This window comes from Oryx dammah, unplaced genomic scaffold, assembly GCF_014754425.2.
Source record: "Oryx dammah isolate SB20612 unplaced genomic scaffold, SCBI_Odam_1.1 HiC_scaffold_23, whole genome shotgun sequence".
Classification (NCBI taxonomy): Eukaryota; Metazoa; Chordata; class Mammalia; order Artiodactyla; family Bovidae; genus Oryx; species Oryx dammah.
In genome coordinates, this window is record NW_024070207.1 from 72,876,266 (window position 1) to 72,892,671 (window position 16,406).

Sequence of the window (16,406 nt, forward strand, 5' to 3'; positions counted from 1 at the left end):
TAACACGCTTAGTGAAGTGTATAGTTCAAAAAATCATTATTTTCTCTTGTTTCTCCCACATCACAAAGCCTTTGAATCACTGATTGATAGCTTCTATTTTAATTCAAGGCATAAGTTTTTATAATGCCTTAGAGATAGTACCATTACCTGAGTTCCATTTCAGTCTCTAGGCTTTCAATCTGCTTTTTAATGGAACCCTCTGATGCAGGAACTTGACCACGCAGTTCAGCAAGTGAGAATGTTCGCCTCTGTAAAGAAGTGGGAATGAGGGTGAAGCTCTAATTGGAAAGAAGTTCTCCAAATTAGTGAGGGTTTCAGGGGAGTGTAGAGTATGATCACTGGCAACATATTTCCACAGAGCACTTACCCGGAGTTTAGGAGGTGGATTCTCCCCAGATTCCATTTTTAATTTGAGTTGAGCCACATCCTGAGCCAGAATCTTTCTGTCTTCAAGAAGGTCATTCAGATGGCGTTTGGCTTCTTCAGTACTGACCATTATCTCAATTTCATTTCCAAGCCAACTCTAGAAGATAAATTAGTCATGTTAGGGTAAGGATGAGGAATCTCTGGCTCATGGGCTAGATTCACTCCAGGTTTAATTTCACTTGAACCAGAGCCCAAGTAAGTAGAAGTGAGATTTCCATTTGTGCCAAAACTCACCAAAAATGCCAATAGTGCTCTAAGAGCCTTTAGTGGCAATTTCCGAAAAGGTCACAAGAAAGCTTTCTGCAGAAAATCTTTCTTCAGATATCCTAGCATTTCTATGTATTCTGTTTTTACCTTCTCCATTTTTTCTTTAACCTTTGTCCATAATAAGTCATAATACAGAACTGAAGTATATTTTGATCATCTGTTCTACTTAATAAACACTAACCATTATTAATCTTTAAAATAGATCAATGGAATTAAAAAAAATGCAATTAACTAAATTCAATTTTTTAAAATATAAATTTACTTATTTTAATTGGAGGTTAATTACTTTACAATCTGAGTGAAATAAATTCAGTTTTCAGAAGGGTAACCTGGACTTCCCTGGTGGTACACTGGATAAGAATCCGCCTGCCAATGCAGGGGACATGGGATCGAACCCTGGTCTGGGAGGAACCCACATGCCATGGAGCAACTGAGCCTAAGCACCACAACAGCTGAGCCCATGCTCTAGAGCCTACACCACTGCAACATCTGAGCCCATGTGTTGCAACTACTGAAGCCCATGTGCATAACCTGTGCTCTACAACAACAAAAGCCACCACAATGAGAAGCCTGTGTATCACAATGAGATCCAGTGTAATAAAACACAGATACTTTCAAAAAATGAAAATTTTCATTTTTAGATGAAGATATACCATGCTAAAAGTAGTCAAAGAAAGCTAGAGTGGATATATTTTTATATTAATGATTTATTAATTATTATTAATCACATATAATTATTTGATATTAATCTGGAACCAATTTTGGCAATCTGGAATCAAGACTGCCAGGAGAAATATCAATACCCTCAGATATGCAGATGATACCACCCTTATGGCAGAAATTGAAGAGGAACTAAAGAGCCTCTTGATGAAGGTTAAAGAGGAGAGTGAAAAAGCTGGATTAAAACTCAACATTCAAAAAATGAAGATCATGGCATCTGGTCCCATCACTTCATGGCAAATAGATGGGGAAACAATGGAAACAGTGACAGACTTTATTTTCTTGGGCTCCAAAATCATTGGAGATGGTGACTATAGCCATGAAATTAAAAGACGCTTGCTCCTTGGAAGAAAAGCTATGACCAATCTAGACAGCGTATTAAAAAGCAGAGATATTACTTTGCCAACAAAGGTCCGTATAGTCAAAGATATGGTTTATCCAGTAGTCATGTATGGATGTGAGAGTTGGACCATAAATAAGGCTGAATGCTGAAGAACTGATGCTTTTGAACTGTGGTGTTGGAGAAGACTCTTGAGAGTCCCTTGGACTGCAAGGAGATCGAACCAGTTAATCCTAAAGGAAATCCACCCTGAATATTCATTAGAAGGACTGATGCTGAAACTGAAGCTCCAATACTTTGGCCACCTGATGTGAAGAGCCGACTCACTGGAAAAGACTCTGATGCTGGGAGAGATTGAAGGCAGGAGGAGAAGGAGGATGACAGAGCTTGAGATGGTTGGATGGCATCACTGACTCAATGGATGAGTTTGAGCAAGCTCCAGGACATGGTGAAGGACAGGGAAGCCTGGCATGCTGCAGTCCATGGGGTTGCAAAGAGTGAGACATAACTGAGTGACTGAAAAACAACAAATATAGAATTTGCATTAAAGAATATTATTACCCACACTTATATGGGCAATAAATCTATGACAAAGGAAGCAAGAATATACAATGGGGAAAAGACAGCCTCTACAATAAATGGTACTCGGAAAACTGGACAACTACATGCAAAAGAATCAAACTGGACTACTTTCTCACATCATACACAAAAATAAATTCAAAATAGATCAAAGACATAAATGTAAGACTTGGAACCATAAATCTTTTTAGAAGGAAATATAGGCAGTGAGCTCTTTGACATCAGTCTTAATATTTTACTAAGTATCCTCAGGCAAGGGAAACAAAAGCAAAAATAAACAAATGGTACTACATCCAACTAAAAGCTCTTGCACAGCAAAGGAAACTATCAACAAAATGAAAAGGCCATCTACTGAAAGGGAGAAGATATTTGCAAATGACATATCTGATAAGAGGTTACTATCCAAAATACACAAAGAACTCATAGAACTCAATATCAAAAACAAATAAAAACAAAACTAGATTTAAAAATGGATAGAGGATCTGAATAGACATTTTTCCAAAGAAGACATACAGATGGCCAACAGACACATGAAAAGATATTCAACATCACTAACCATCAGGGAAACACAAATCGAAACCACAATGAGATGTCACCTCACACCTATCAGAATGGCTATTATCAAAAAGACAACAAATGATAAGTGTTGGTTATCCATTTTAAATATAGCATTGTGTACACCTGAAACTATCAAAACATTGTTAATCAACTATACTCCAATATAAAATACAAAGTTAAAAAAAATTTCAAAAGAAACAAGTGTTGGTGAGGCTGTGGGAAAAAGGGAACCCTTGTGCACTGTTGGTGAGAATGTAAATTGGTAAAGGCATGATGGAAAACAGTATGGAGATTCTCAAAAAATTAAAAATAGAACTACCAAATGATCTAGCAATTCCACTCCTGGGTATTTATCCAAAGAAAACAAAAAGCATAATTAGAACATATATGCACCCCAATGTTCATCGCAGCACTATTTACAATAGCCAGTGTACAATAACCTAAGTGTCATCAATAGGTGAATGGATAAAGATGTGAGATATATGTATATATAAGATGGAATGTTACCCAGCCATAAGAATGAAATGTTGCCATTTGCGACATGAGTACACCTAGAGGATATTATGCTTAGTGAAATAAGTCAGACAAAGACAAAACTATGTGATTTCACTTATAAGTAGAATCTAAAAAACAAAACAAATGAACAAAACAGTTATAGAGAACAAAAGGTAACTGCCAGGGGAGAGGGGGATAGAGGGAGGAAAAAATAGGTAAGGGAGACTAAGAGGTACAAACTTCCAGTTGGAAAATAAAGGAGTCAAGGGTATGAAATGTACAGTGTGGGGAATATAGACAATAACTATATAATATCTTTGTATGGGGACATATTGCAATTAGACTTATCATGGTGATCATATATTGAATCACTGTTGTGTAACAGGAACTAACGTAGTGTTGTAGGTCAATATACTTCACAAATAAACTAACAACTCATAGCAAAAAGGTAAGATTTGTGGTTATCACAGGTGGGGTGTGGGGGAAGGAGGAATTGAATGAAGGCAGTCAAAAGGTACAAACTTCCAGTTATGAGATAAGTAAGTACTAGGGATATAATGTGCAACATGGTAAATATAATTAACACTGCTATACGCTATATATAAGTTGTTAAAAGAGTAAATCCTAAGAGTTCTCATCACAAGAAAAAAATTTTCTATTTCTTTAATTTAGTATCTATATGAAATGATAGATGTTCACTAAACTTACTGTGATTATCATTTAATGATGTATATAAGTCAAATCACTATGCTGTACACCTTAAACTTATGCAGTGCTATATATCAATTTATCTCAATAAAATTGGAAGAAAAAATGAATATTATCAAGGATAAAAAAAGATAATTTCATAATGGTAAGGGAGTCAATTATTCAAGAACTTAATCCTTAATGTTAATGCCCATAATATACAAAGCACCAAGATATTTGAAACAAAATCATATATAAGCCAACAAAGGAGATAATGTAGAATCATAAATATACTCAATTGATTCAAAAGAAGCCAGAAAACAAGGAAAAGGGAATGAAGAACAGATGGGACAAATAGAAAAAATTTGCCTGCCAATGCAGGGTACCCGGGTTCAATCCCTGGTCCAAGAAGGTCCCACATACCATGGGGCAACTAAGCCCATGCGCCACAACGACTGAACCCTGCATGCCCAGAGCGGGTGCTCCCCAACAAGAGGAGCCACCTCGAATGAACAGTAGCCCCTGCTTGCTGCAACTAGGGAAAGCTTGTGCACAGCAATGAAGACCCACCATCAAAATATATTAAAAACAAAACAAAACAAAGAAGGCACAAAGAGGTTAAAGCTAAAAGGATTTAAAAAAATATACCATGATAACATTAAAAGAAAACTTGAGGGACTTATTATCAGAAAAAGTAGATCTCAGAACAAAGAATATTGCTAGGAATAAAAAAGATCATTTTATAATAATAAAAGGATCAATCAATCTTAAATGTTTATGCCCCTAATAATAGAGCTTCAAAATATATGGAGCAAACCTAGAACTATAAGAAGAAAAAACAAATCCATAATTCTAGTTGAAGATTTTAATACCCATTTCTAAGTAATTGATAGAACAAGTAGGCAGAAAATCAGCAAGGAAACAGTAGAAATGAACCACACAATCTATCAAATTGACATGATTGACATTTATAGAACACTCTATCCAACTATAGCAGAATTTACATTCTCAAGTACACAAAGTGTGAACTTTTGCCAAGACTGACCATATTCTAGGTCATGATATATCTCAATAAATTCAAGGGAATTCAAGTCATAAAAAGTATATTCTCTAACCACAATGGAATTAAATTAGAAATCATAACAGAAAGATATTTGGAAAAGCCCCCTAATATTTGGAAACTAAATAACATCCTTTAGATTTCATTAAAGGAGTATTAAAGGGGAAATTTATAGCACTAAATGTTTATATTAGAAAAGAAATCAAATCAATGACCTCAGGTTCTACCTCAAGAAACTTTAAAAAAGCCAATTAAATCCAAAGCAGAAATAAGGAAATAATAAAGATCAGATTAGAAATTAATGAACTGGGGTTTTGGGGATAGTTTTTTTAACTGTGGTAGAATATACATAACATACTGCTACTGCTAAGTCACTTCAGTCGTGTCCAACTCTGTGTGATCCCATAGATAGCAGCCCACCAGGCTTCCCCGTCCCTGGGATTCTCCAGGCAAGAACACTGGAGTGGGTTGCCATTGCCTTCTCAAATGCATGAAAGTGAAAAGTGAAAGTGAAGTCGCTCAGTCGTGTCCGACTCTTCGCGACCCCATGGACTGCAGCCTACCAGGCTCCTCCGTCCATGGGATTTTCCAGGCAAGAGTACTGGGGTGGGGTGCCATCGCCTTCTCCGTACATAACATAAAGCTTACCATTTTAACCATTTGTAAGAATGAGTTGATTCTTTGATAAACCTTAGCCAAACTAATCAAGAAAAAGGAGAAAAGACACAAAATATCAGTAATATGAATGAGATAGAGGACATGACTACAGCTTTTACAGATATTAGGAGGATAATAAGGGAATAGCGTATTTAAAAGCAGAGACATTACTTTGCCAACAAAGGTCCGTCTAGTCAAGGCTATGGTTTTTCCAGTAGTCATGTATGGATGTGAGAGTTGGACTGTGAAGAAAGCTGAGCGCCGAAGAATTGATGCTTTTGAACTGTGGTGTTGGAGAAGACTCTTGAGAGTCCCTTGGACTGCAAGGAGATCCAACCAGTCCATTCTGATGGAGATCAGCCCTGGGATTTCTTTGGAGGGAATGATGCTGAAGCTGAAACTCCAGTACTTTGGCCACCTCATGCGAAGAGTTGACTCATTGGAAAAGACTCTCATGCTGGGAGGGATTGAGGGCAGGAGGAGAAGGGGACAACAGAGGATGAGATGGCTGGATGGCATCACTGACTCGATGGACGTGAGTCTGAGTGAACTCCGGGAGTTGGTGATGGACAGGGAGGCCTGGCATGCTGCAATTCATGGGGTTGCAAAGAGTCGGACATGACTGAGCAACTGAACTGAACTGAACTGATGAATAACTTCATGCCTTTATGAGTTATTCATTCATGTTTGCCAAAACTACCAAAGCTCACTAACTGAATTACAGTTAACCCCTCCTCTGACCCAAAGCAACAACTAACAGAAACATCCTTCAGGCCTAGATGGCTTAACTTGTGAACTGTACAAAACTTGTAAGGAAGAAACAACATTAGTTCTATACAAAGTCTTCCAGACAACTGAAGAGGAGGCAATACTTTCTCACTTATTCTAGGAGGCCTTGATATCAAACACATATAAGACAAAGACATTATAAGAAAACAACAGACCAATATCCCTCAAGAATACAGATATAAAAATTGTACACAAAATTTTTATTTTAGCAAGATTTTAATTTATATATTGTTGAACTCAACAATGGAGCTTAGCGGTAAAGAATCTGCTTGCAATGCAGGAGATCCAGGTTCAATCCCTGAGTCAGGAAGATACCCCTGGAGGAGGGCATGGCAACCCACTCCAGTATTTTTGCCTGGAGTATCCCAAGGACAGAGAAGCCTGGTGGGCTATAGTCCATAGCATCACAAAGAGTCAGACACAACTGAAGCAACTGAGCATGCATGCATGCACACACAAGCTCAACAATACATAAAAAGGATGATATATCACCACTAAGTGGAGTTTATTCAAAGATTGCAAGGCTAACTCGATATTTGAACATTGAAATCATTCACCAAATCAACAAGCTAAACACAAAAAGTATTTGGCAAAATTTATATCCACTCATTGAGAATTCCCCTGTGGTCCAGTAATTAGAACCCACCAGGCCTTTTCACTGCTGGGGGCCTGGGTTTGATCCCAGGTTGGGGAATTAAGATCCTGCAAACTGTGTGGTGTAGCCAAAATATATATATATATCCATTCAAGATAAGAACTCACAGCAAACTAAGAACAGATAAGAACATTCTCAAGCTGATAAAGGACCTCTATGAAAAACCTACAGCTAACATCACACTTAATGGTAAAGACTGAATATTGTTCCCCTGAGATCAGGAACAGAAGGGTTTCTACTGTCATTTCTCCTATTCAGTATCATCCTGAATGTCCTAGCCAATGCAATAGGGCAAGTAAATAAAAGACATATATATTATAAAAGAAGAAATAAAACTGTATTTATGGATGGCATGATTAACTATATCAGTTCAGTTCAGTCGCTCAGTCATGTCCGACTCTTTGCAACCCCATGAATCGCAGCACCCCAGGCTTCCCTGTCCATCACCAACTCCCGGAGTTCACTCAGACTCATGTCCATCAAGTCTGTGATGCCATCCAGCCATCTCATCCTCTGTTGTCCCCTTTTCCTCCTGCCCCCAATCCCTCCCAGCATCAGAGTCTTTTCCAATGAGTCAACTCTTTGCATGAGGTGGCCAAAGTACTGGAGCTTTAGCTTTAGCATCATTCCCTCCAAAGAAATCCCAGGGCTGATCTCCTTCAGAATGGACTGGTTGGATCTCCTTGCAGTCCAAGGGACTCTCAAGAGTCTTCTCCAACACCACAGTTCAAAAGCATCAATTCTTCGGCACTCAGCCTTCTTCACAGTCCAACTCTCACATCCATACATGACTACTGGAAAAACCATAGCCTTGATTAGATGGACCTTAGTCGGCAAAGTAATATTTCTGCTTTTGAATATGCTATCTAGGTTGGTCATAGCTTTTCATCCAAGGAGTAAGTGTCTTTTAATTTCATGGCTGCAGTCACCATCTGCAGTGATTCTGGAGCCCAAAAAATAAAGTCTGACACTGTTTCCACTGTTTCCCCATCTATTTCCCATGAAGTGATGAGACCAGATGCCATGATCTTATTTTCTGAATGTTGAACTTTAAGCCAACTTTTTCACTCTCCTCTTTCACTTTCATCAAGAGGCTTTTTAGTTCCTCTTTACTTTCTGCCATAAGGGTGGTGTCATCTGCATATCTGAGGTTATTGATATTTTTCCCGCCATTCTTGATTCCAGCTTGTGTTTCTTCCAGTCCAGTGTTTCTCATGATGTACTCTGCATAGAAGTTAAATAAGCAGGGTGACAATATACAGCCTTGACGTACTCCTTTTCCTATTTGGAACCAGTCTGTTGTTCCGGTGCACTAAGCGCAGGCAGCTGCAACCGGTGCACTAAGCATGGCTGAGAGGAGCTACCCCACATCTGAGGTCAGGGGCAGAAGCCGGGAGGACCCCATGCCCGAAGGGCGGCAGCCAAGAGGAGTTACCCCACGTCCAAGGTCAGGGGCAGCGGCCTAGAGTGCCAGGTGCAGGAGCGGCCAAGAGGAGCTACCCAGTGACCGAGGCCAGGGACGGCAGCCAGGAGGAGCCACCCCGCGTCCCCGAGGCCAGGGGCGGCGGCCGGGAGGAGCCACCCTGCATCCAAGGAGCGCAGGAGGGCCTGGAGGAGCTATCCCACGTTGAAGGTCAGGAAGGGCGGTGGTGAGGAGATACCCCTCCTCCAAGGTAAGGAGCAGCAGCTGCGCTTTGCTGGAGCAGCCGTGAAGAGATACCCCACGCCCAAGGTAAGAGAAACCCAAGTAAGATGGTAGGTGTTGCAAGAGGGCATCAGAGGGCAGACACACTGAAACCATACTCAGAGAAAACTAGTCAATCTAATCACACTAGGACCACAGCCTTGTCTAACTCAATGAAACTAAGCCATGCTCGCGGGGCAACCCAAGACCAGTGGGTCATGGTGGAGAGGTCTGACAGAATGTAGTCCACTGGAGAAGGGAATGGCAAACCACTTCAGTATTCTTGCCCTGGGAACCCCATGAACAGTATGATTACCTATATAGAAAGTCCCAAAGAACCTACAAAATAGCTACAAAACTAATGAAGTCAGAAGATAAAAATTAATATACAAAAGTCAATTGTATTTCTATATACTAGCACTGAACAACTAGATAAATAATTTGGCAGTTTCTTATAAAGTTAAACATACACTTACATTGTTGTTGCTGTTCAGGTGCTAAGTTGTGTCTGCCTCTTTGTAACCCCACGGACTGCAGCATGCCAGGCTTCTCTGTCCTTTATATGGTCACACTTACCATATGACCGCGCAATCTCACTCTTAGCTATTTACCCAAGTGAATGACTGACTATCTTTGTTATACAGAAACCTGTATGAGAATGTTTTTATAACCGCTTTATTCATGAGCACCAAAAACTAGGAGAAAAATGACTCCAAGATAACATTTAAATGATTAGATAAAGTGAATAGATAAAGGAACCTCCATACAATGGAATAATATAGGCAATAGCATGGATGAACTTCCCTTGTGGCTCAGTGGTAAAGAATCCACCTGCCAATGCAGGAGACACAGGATATGCGGGTTCAGTCCCTGGGTGGGGAAAATCCCCTGGAGGAGGAAATGGCAACCCACTCTGGTAATCTTGCCTGCAAAATCTCATGGACAGAGGAGCCTGGCAGGCTACAGTCCATGTGGTCGCAAAGAGTTGGACATGACAGTACGCACAGACACACATGGATGAATTTCAAATGCCTTATTCTAAGTGAAAGAAGCCATATTGTATGTTTCCAGTTATATGAGATCGATACAATGCAAAGTGAAAACAATAATGACAGAATGCAGATCACTGTTTATGAGAGGCCAGGGATGGATGTGGGAGATGACTACTAAGTGTTACAGGGCAATTTGGAGGGGATAACTATTCTATATTTTGATAATAACCAGTTTTAAATCATATATGCTGTTAAAACTTACAGAACTGTACTACACTAAAAAGGGTAAATCTTACTGTATGTCAGTTATATCTTAATAAAATAAATTGGAAAAAAATCAATGCCATTTACCATACTGAGTAAAAACAAATCATAAAATCATCTCAAGAGGATTCAGAAAAAACTTTTGGAAAAAACCCAACATCCAGTCATGATAAAAAAACTTTCAGCAAACTAGGAATAGATAAGAACTTATTCAATCTGATACAAAAACCTATAGCTAATATACTTAACAGTGAAAGACTGAAAGCTATCCTTCTAAAATTAGGAACAAAGCAAGGATGTCCTCTTTTTATCTATTCTACTGATATTTTACTAGAGGTTCTAGCAAGTACAATTAGGTAAGAAAGGCTTTTTTTTTAGGGCATACAGAGTGGGCAAGGATAAATAAAATTGTCCCTGTGTGCAGATGACATGATCATCTACATAGAAAATCCAGTGACAGAAAGCAGATTAATGGATGCCTGGAGCTGGGGGGTAGAAGGATAGATTGGGTATGGGAGGGAGGAATTACAAAAGCGGACTAAGTTTTGATCCTGATGGACACTGACATTATCTTGATTGTGGTGATGATTTAAAGGTGTATATCTGTGTCAAAACTTTTAAAAATGTACACATTAAATATGTATAATTTATTGTCGGTCAAATATACCTCAATAAAACTGTTAAAAATTTTATCTGCTCAAAGTTTATGACCAACAGGGATCAAGACTCAGGAACAGAAAGAGTTCACTACTCCTGTTCTTTAACAACCATCTGGAGGTAATCATATCTTTGGGAAATAAGGTTTTCAGGTAGAACTTCAGATTTTGTAATGTTTACTTCTAAATAAAAAGAAAGTAACTTCCCATTTTCCCCTATCCCCAGTGTACATAAGACAAATGGTGGTTCAAGCTGTCCATACCTTCACTCGCGCTGCAGTGCCTTCCATTCCACGACTCTGAGACTCTTTCCGCTTATCTGCGACCTCTCGCTGTTTTTGGAGAGCATCCTTGAGACGCTTGTTGGCAGCTGCTGCCTAAATAAAAATGGTTCATAGTAATGTTGAATTAAAGGGTATGAAAGAAGAACATTCTCATTTCTAGCATAAATATTCTATAGGTCTGAATTCTATAGGAACCACATTTCTAAGTCCCCATGTACATAACACTGGTTATGGCTCAAGAGCCTAGGGGAGGTACACATTTCAAGGAAGTCCTGCAGACTGATAGTATCTAGAAATGTCATATATCAGTCTTACTTTTTTTTTTTTGTAAAGAAGCAAGTCCAATCAGGAAAAAAATCCTTATTCGAATACTGCCATTTTCAGCAGGTTTTATGCTTGACTAACAGGGATCAAGACTCAAACTGCTTTCAAGGTTGGTATCCTTGGTTTCTCAGGACACTGGCTCATTTAAGGGATGCTATTCTGCCAGCATCTAAGCCTGAAAACGATAATACACTTGACCTAGCAGATTGGATTTTCTTACCTCCTCAGTTTTACGTCTGAGCACATTAGACTGTTTCTGGAAGTTTCTTTCAAGTTTGAGCAGTTCATATTGCCTCTTGCGGTCCTAAGAAGAAAAGAGCCAGATTTTTAATTGCTATTCAGCTAGTTAAAATAAAACCTTATAATATAACTGACGAGTCTTTCAACAGTACAGTCATTATGGAAAACAGAATGAAAATTCCTTAAAAAATCAAAAATAGAAAGACCATATGATCTGATAATCTCACTACTGAGTATACATGCAAAGGAAATGAAATCAGTATCTTGAAGAGATACCTGCACTGCCATACTCATTGCAGCATTATTTACAATAACCAAGCTATGGAAATAACCTAAGTTGACAAAAGTTGTTGACGAACGAATGGATAAAGAAAATATGGAATATACTGCTGCCTGAACAACATAAGGTTAGGGGTGTCAACTCTCATGCAATCGAAAATTTGTGTGTGACTTTACAGTTGGCCCTCCATATCTGTGGTTCTGCATCCATACATTCAACCGATTGTGGACAGTATAGTGCATGTGTGCTAAGTCTCTTCAGTCGTGTCCCACTCTTTGCGACACTATGGACAGTAGTCTGCCAGACTCATCTGTCCATGGGATTCTCCAGGCAAAAATACTGGAGTGGGTTGCCATGCTTTCCTCCAGGGGATCTTCCTGACTGAGGGATCGAATGTCTTTTATGTCTACTGCATTGGGAGGTGGGTTTCTTACCACTAGCACCACCTGGGAAGCCCCTGAATAATATAGTAGTGTAGTATTTACTATTGAAAAAAAGTCATGTGTAAATTGACCCATGAAGTTCAAATCCATGTTGTTCAAGGGTCAGTTGTATACATAATGGAATATTATTCATTCACAAACAAGAAGGAAATCCTGCCATTTGAAACAATGTGGATGAACCTGGAAGTCATTATGGTAAATGAAATAAACCAGACTGAGAAAGACAAATACTGTATGATCTCACTTCTATGTGCTAAGTCATTTCAGTTGTGTCTGACTCTTTGTGATCCTATGGACTGCAGCCTACTAGGCTTCTCTGTTCATGGGATTTTCCAGGCAAGAATACTGGAGTGGGTTGCCATGCTCTCTTCCAGGGGATCTTCCCAACCCAGGGAAGCAGCATTGTCAGGCAGCTTCTTTACCACTAGCACCACCTGGGAAGCCCTCTCACTTATATGCAGAATCTAAAAAAGTCGAACTCATATAACCAGAGAGTAGAATGGTAGTTATCAGAGACTGAGGGGGAGGGGTGAAGAAAATGGGGAAAGGTTGGTCAAAGGGTATAAACTTTTAGTTATAGTGTATAACAAAGTAACTATAGTTAACAATACTATATTGTATACTTAAATCTGCTAAAAGAATAGGTCCTAAGTGTTTTCACACTGAAAATAAAGGGTAACTATGTGAGGTCATGGATTTGCTGGAATCAGGAAATGTCATATTTCCAAGTTTCTTCTCTTTCAAGATTGTTATGACTATTCTGGGTCACTTGCATTTCCATATGAATTTTAGGATAAATGTGTGAATTTCTATAAATAAGCTAGACAAAATTTGGTTGGGATTGTGTTGAATCTGTAGATCAATCTTGGGGTATTCCAACTTAATATTAAGTCTTCCCACTCATGAGCATGGGTTATTGTTCTTTTCACTTAGATCTTCTATTAATTAAAGGACATTTTGTAGTTTTTAGTATACAAGTCTTACACTTGTTTTGTTAAGCTTATTCCTAAGTATTTTATTTTTATTGATGTTATTATAAATGGAATTGTCTTAATTTCACATTCAAATTGTTAGTTTTTAGTGAAGAGAAATATAACCAAATTTTGTGCATTGAACTTATATCCTTCAACTCTCCTGCTCATGTATTTGTTCTAACAGTTTTCAGTTGATTCTCTAGGATTTTCTGTATACAAGATCATGTCATCTCTAACAGAGATAGTTTTGCCTTTTCCTTTTCAATCTAGATGCCTTTCATATATCTTACTTGCCTAAGTGTCCTGGCTAGAACCTCCAGGACAATGTTGAATAGAAGTGGTGAGAGTGGATGCCTTGTCTTGTTCCTGATCTGATGAGAATTCAGCTGTTAATTTTATTGGGATTTCTCCGTATGTGATGAGTCATTTTATTTTGCTGCTTTTAAGTTGTTGTCTTTGTCTTTCAACATTTGGACATGATGTGTCTCGGGTGTGGATCTCTGTAAATTTATCCTACTTGTAGTTGATTGAGCTTCTTAGATGTGTAATGTTTTTAATCAAATTTAGAAAGTTTTCAGTCATTAGATCTCAGAATATTTTGACTGTTGTTTCATTTATTGTTCTCATGAGCTACCAGTCTCCTCCTAATTGTTCACTACCAAAATTTCCATTGTTTTTGACAGCACCTTTAGGTTTTAACTTCCCCAGATTCTGTTGCCAAATAAAGCCAGTCCCCTTAGGGAAAACTTCATTCCTATGGCCTGCTTCTCCCCCTGGGCAGTACCATCTGTACCACTGTTTAGGACCTGGTGGGACAGCAGCCCACTTCTCTGAATGATATCTCTGTTCTAGGATTAGTATGCTGAGCAGGGGCAGCATACCCTATTTTTCTTGGTTTGCCTCTCTTGACATGGAACCTACATCCTATGATTAGAGGGGTTAGGATAGTCAGACCCCAGTAGTTGTGGTCTTCTGCAGCAGGGGTAGCACTTCCACTCTGTGCACAGGGGTGAGATGGAAAAAGGGATCCCTAGACCTGTTGGCTGCTCTTACTCAAAAAAAAAAAAAAGCTTCAGCAAAATGGAGCTGTTGGGTAGGAGGGAGGGAGTTGCTTGAGGCTCAAAGGCTACAGACTCTTTGCTGTTCTTATTGAGATTAAATAGATTTCCTGGAATGAGCATTTACTTCCTGTATGCCCTTAAGACAATTTCCAGAGACTTTTAATGGTTGTTTTAATAAATGTCACCAGTTGCACTTCTTTTGCTGGAAAGAGAGTCCACAAAGCTCCTTGTGCCACCATTCCTAAAACATTTCTCTCATTTCTTGATTCAACATATCACATTCTGGCCTGTTCTAAAAATGATCCCAAATTAATGTTCTTTCCTGTGCTTTCCAAGATCACTGTTACTATTCTAATTCAGGTCCCTATTATCTTTCTGGATGATGTAATATCTGCTTGTGTTCTGGCCTCTAGATTCCCAGTACTTTAGTTTGTTTAACACCTGAATCCCAGATGTATCTTGGAAAGCAGTACTTTGCTGATATTACTTTGTTTCTCAAAAGTCCTAAAAATCTTTACACTAACAAATTTCAAATTTCCTGAATCTTTAACAATCCAGCTTCAACTTGTCTTTCCAATGAAATCTTCTCTGACTATCCTTCATCCAACATGGATCATTTGCTATTCCTTGAAAATTCCAACAAAGCTGTCATCTCTGTGTCTTCATTCCTGTTCTTCTGTTTATCTGGAATGCTGGCATTTACCTCTGTCAAAATCCTCCCTATTGTTCAAGGCCTTTTCAGTTATCATCTTTTTAGTCCAACTAGAAGTGTGGTTCCCTTTCTTAACTACATTGGCATTTTAGACTATTTGTAAAGTACAAGTCTCTTTATTTCTTATATTAATTACTTTAGAAATATTTTAATTTAAAAATATTTTTAAATAAAACATTTTTTAAAAATGGTACACTCTTTTTCTTAAACATTTTCTTTTCTAGTCTCCAGTGTCTGTATTTGGTAACCACCTGGGCTGAACCTTGCTGGATGTCAGAACAACAATAAGAAAAAGGGGAAAAAAAAAAGAAAAAAGGGAAAAAAATTAAAAAATAAAAAAAGAAAAGGGAGGTGGGAGAAAGGTTCAAGAGGGAGGTGACATACACCCATGGCTGACCAATGAGGATACAAGGCAGAAACCAATACTGCAAAGCAACCCCCCGCCAGCCAAAAATAAACAATTTTTTTTATAAAGTAAACACAATTTTTAAAAAGATAAAAAAATGATTTTCATTATTTTCTGCTTTCCTGATTATTATCCTCCCTGGTACTACATTACATACAAATATTATATAAACATCACTCTCAAATTAATATATTGGAACACTAACTTGTTGAAGAAAACCATGCTTATGTCTCACTTTCCCATTTAGACAAGATATTGTCTTTTTACAACAGATTTCTTTTATAATGCTCAGTTAAAAACTAAAACTACCATCACCTTTAGAAATTATATTCTACCACTCTTTGTAGATAAGACATTCTTCAAGGGCAGAACACGTATACTACTCATCTTTCTATTTTCCATGGTATCTAGTGGATATACCTTGCACATAGTAGACTTTTAAAAAAATTCATGTTAAATTCATGAATGTATCATATATTTAGAGATCCAGTTGTTAGAAGAGAGGCTTTAATGCTAGTCAGCCCAGAAAAGGGTTCTTTAGTTAGGACTCTGAAAAGCTGCAGTTACTTACCCGTTCTTTTAACTGGATTACTTCTTTGTCTTTTTGTTGCTTCCACTGTCTAAACCTCTCTGCATCCTCTTTCATCTGACGCATTAACTGTACCCGCTGGTTTTTTATCACCTATGAAAACAAAAATCAGCACAAGTAGTAGTCACCTGCATTTATTCTGGGCTGATATATAGATGGATAGACTAACCATTAAGGAAAGAAAATCCAGAGCTGAGCTGAAAAGTTTGCCAACAGATTTTCTGATTATGCTTGCAATACTCCTTACTATGCTTGCACAGGGTT

General features: G+C 38.4%; 1 protein-coding gene across 1 annotated transcript in view; it reads right to left on the reverse strand.

The window, feature by feature from the left end:
- The window catches only part of KIF4A (kinesin family member 4A), a 130,760-nt gene that overhangs the window by 25,605 nt on the left and 88,749 nt on the right, over nucleotides 1-16,406 (reverse strand). Inside the window, exons 18-22 of the mRNA XM_040265741.1 lie at nucleotides 16,125-16,235; nucleotides 11,658-11,741; nucleotides 11,093-11,206; nucleotides 368-523; nucleotides 148-248 (exon numbers count right to left, since the gene is read on the reverse strand). Of these exons, the coding sequence (XP_040121675.1) occupies nucleotides 148-248; nucleotides 368-523; nucleotides 11,093-11,206; nucleotides 11,658-11,741; nucleotides 16,125-16,235 (566 nt within the window). The remainder of the gene's footprint in view (nucleotides 1-147; nucleotides 249-367; nucleotides 524-11,092; nucleotides 11,207-11,657; nucleotides 11,742-16,124; nucleotides 16,236-16,406) is intronic.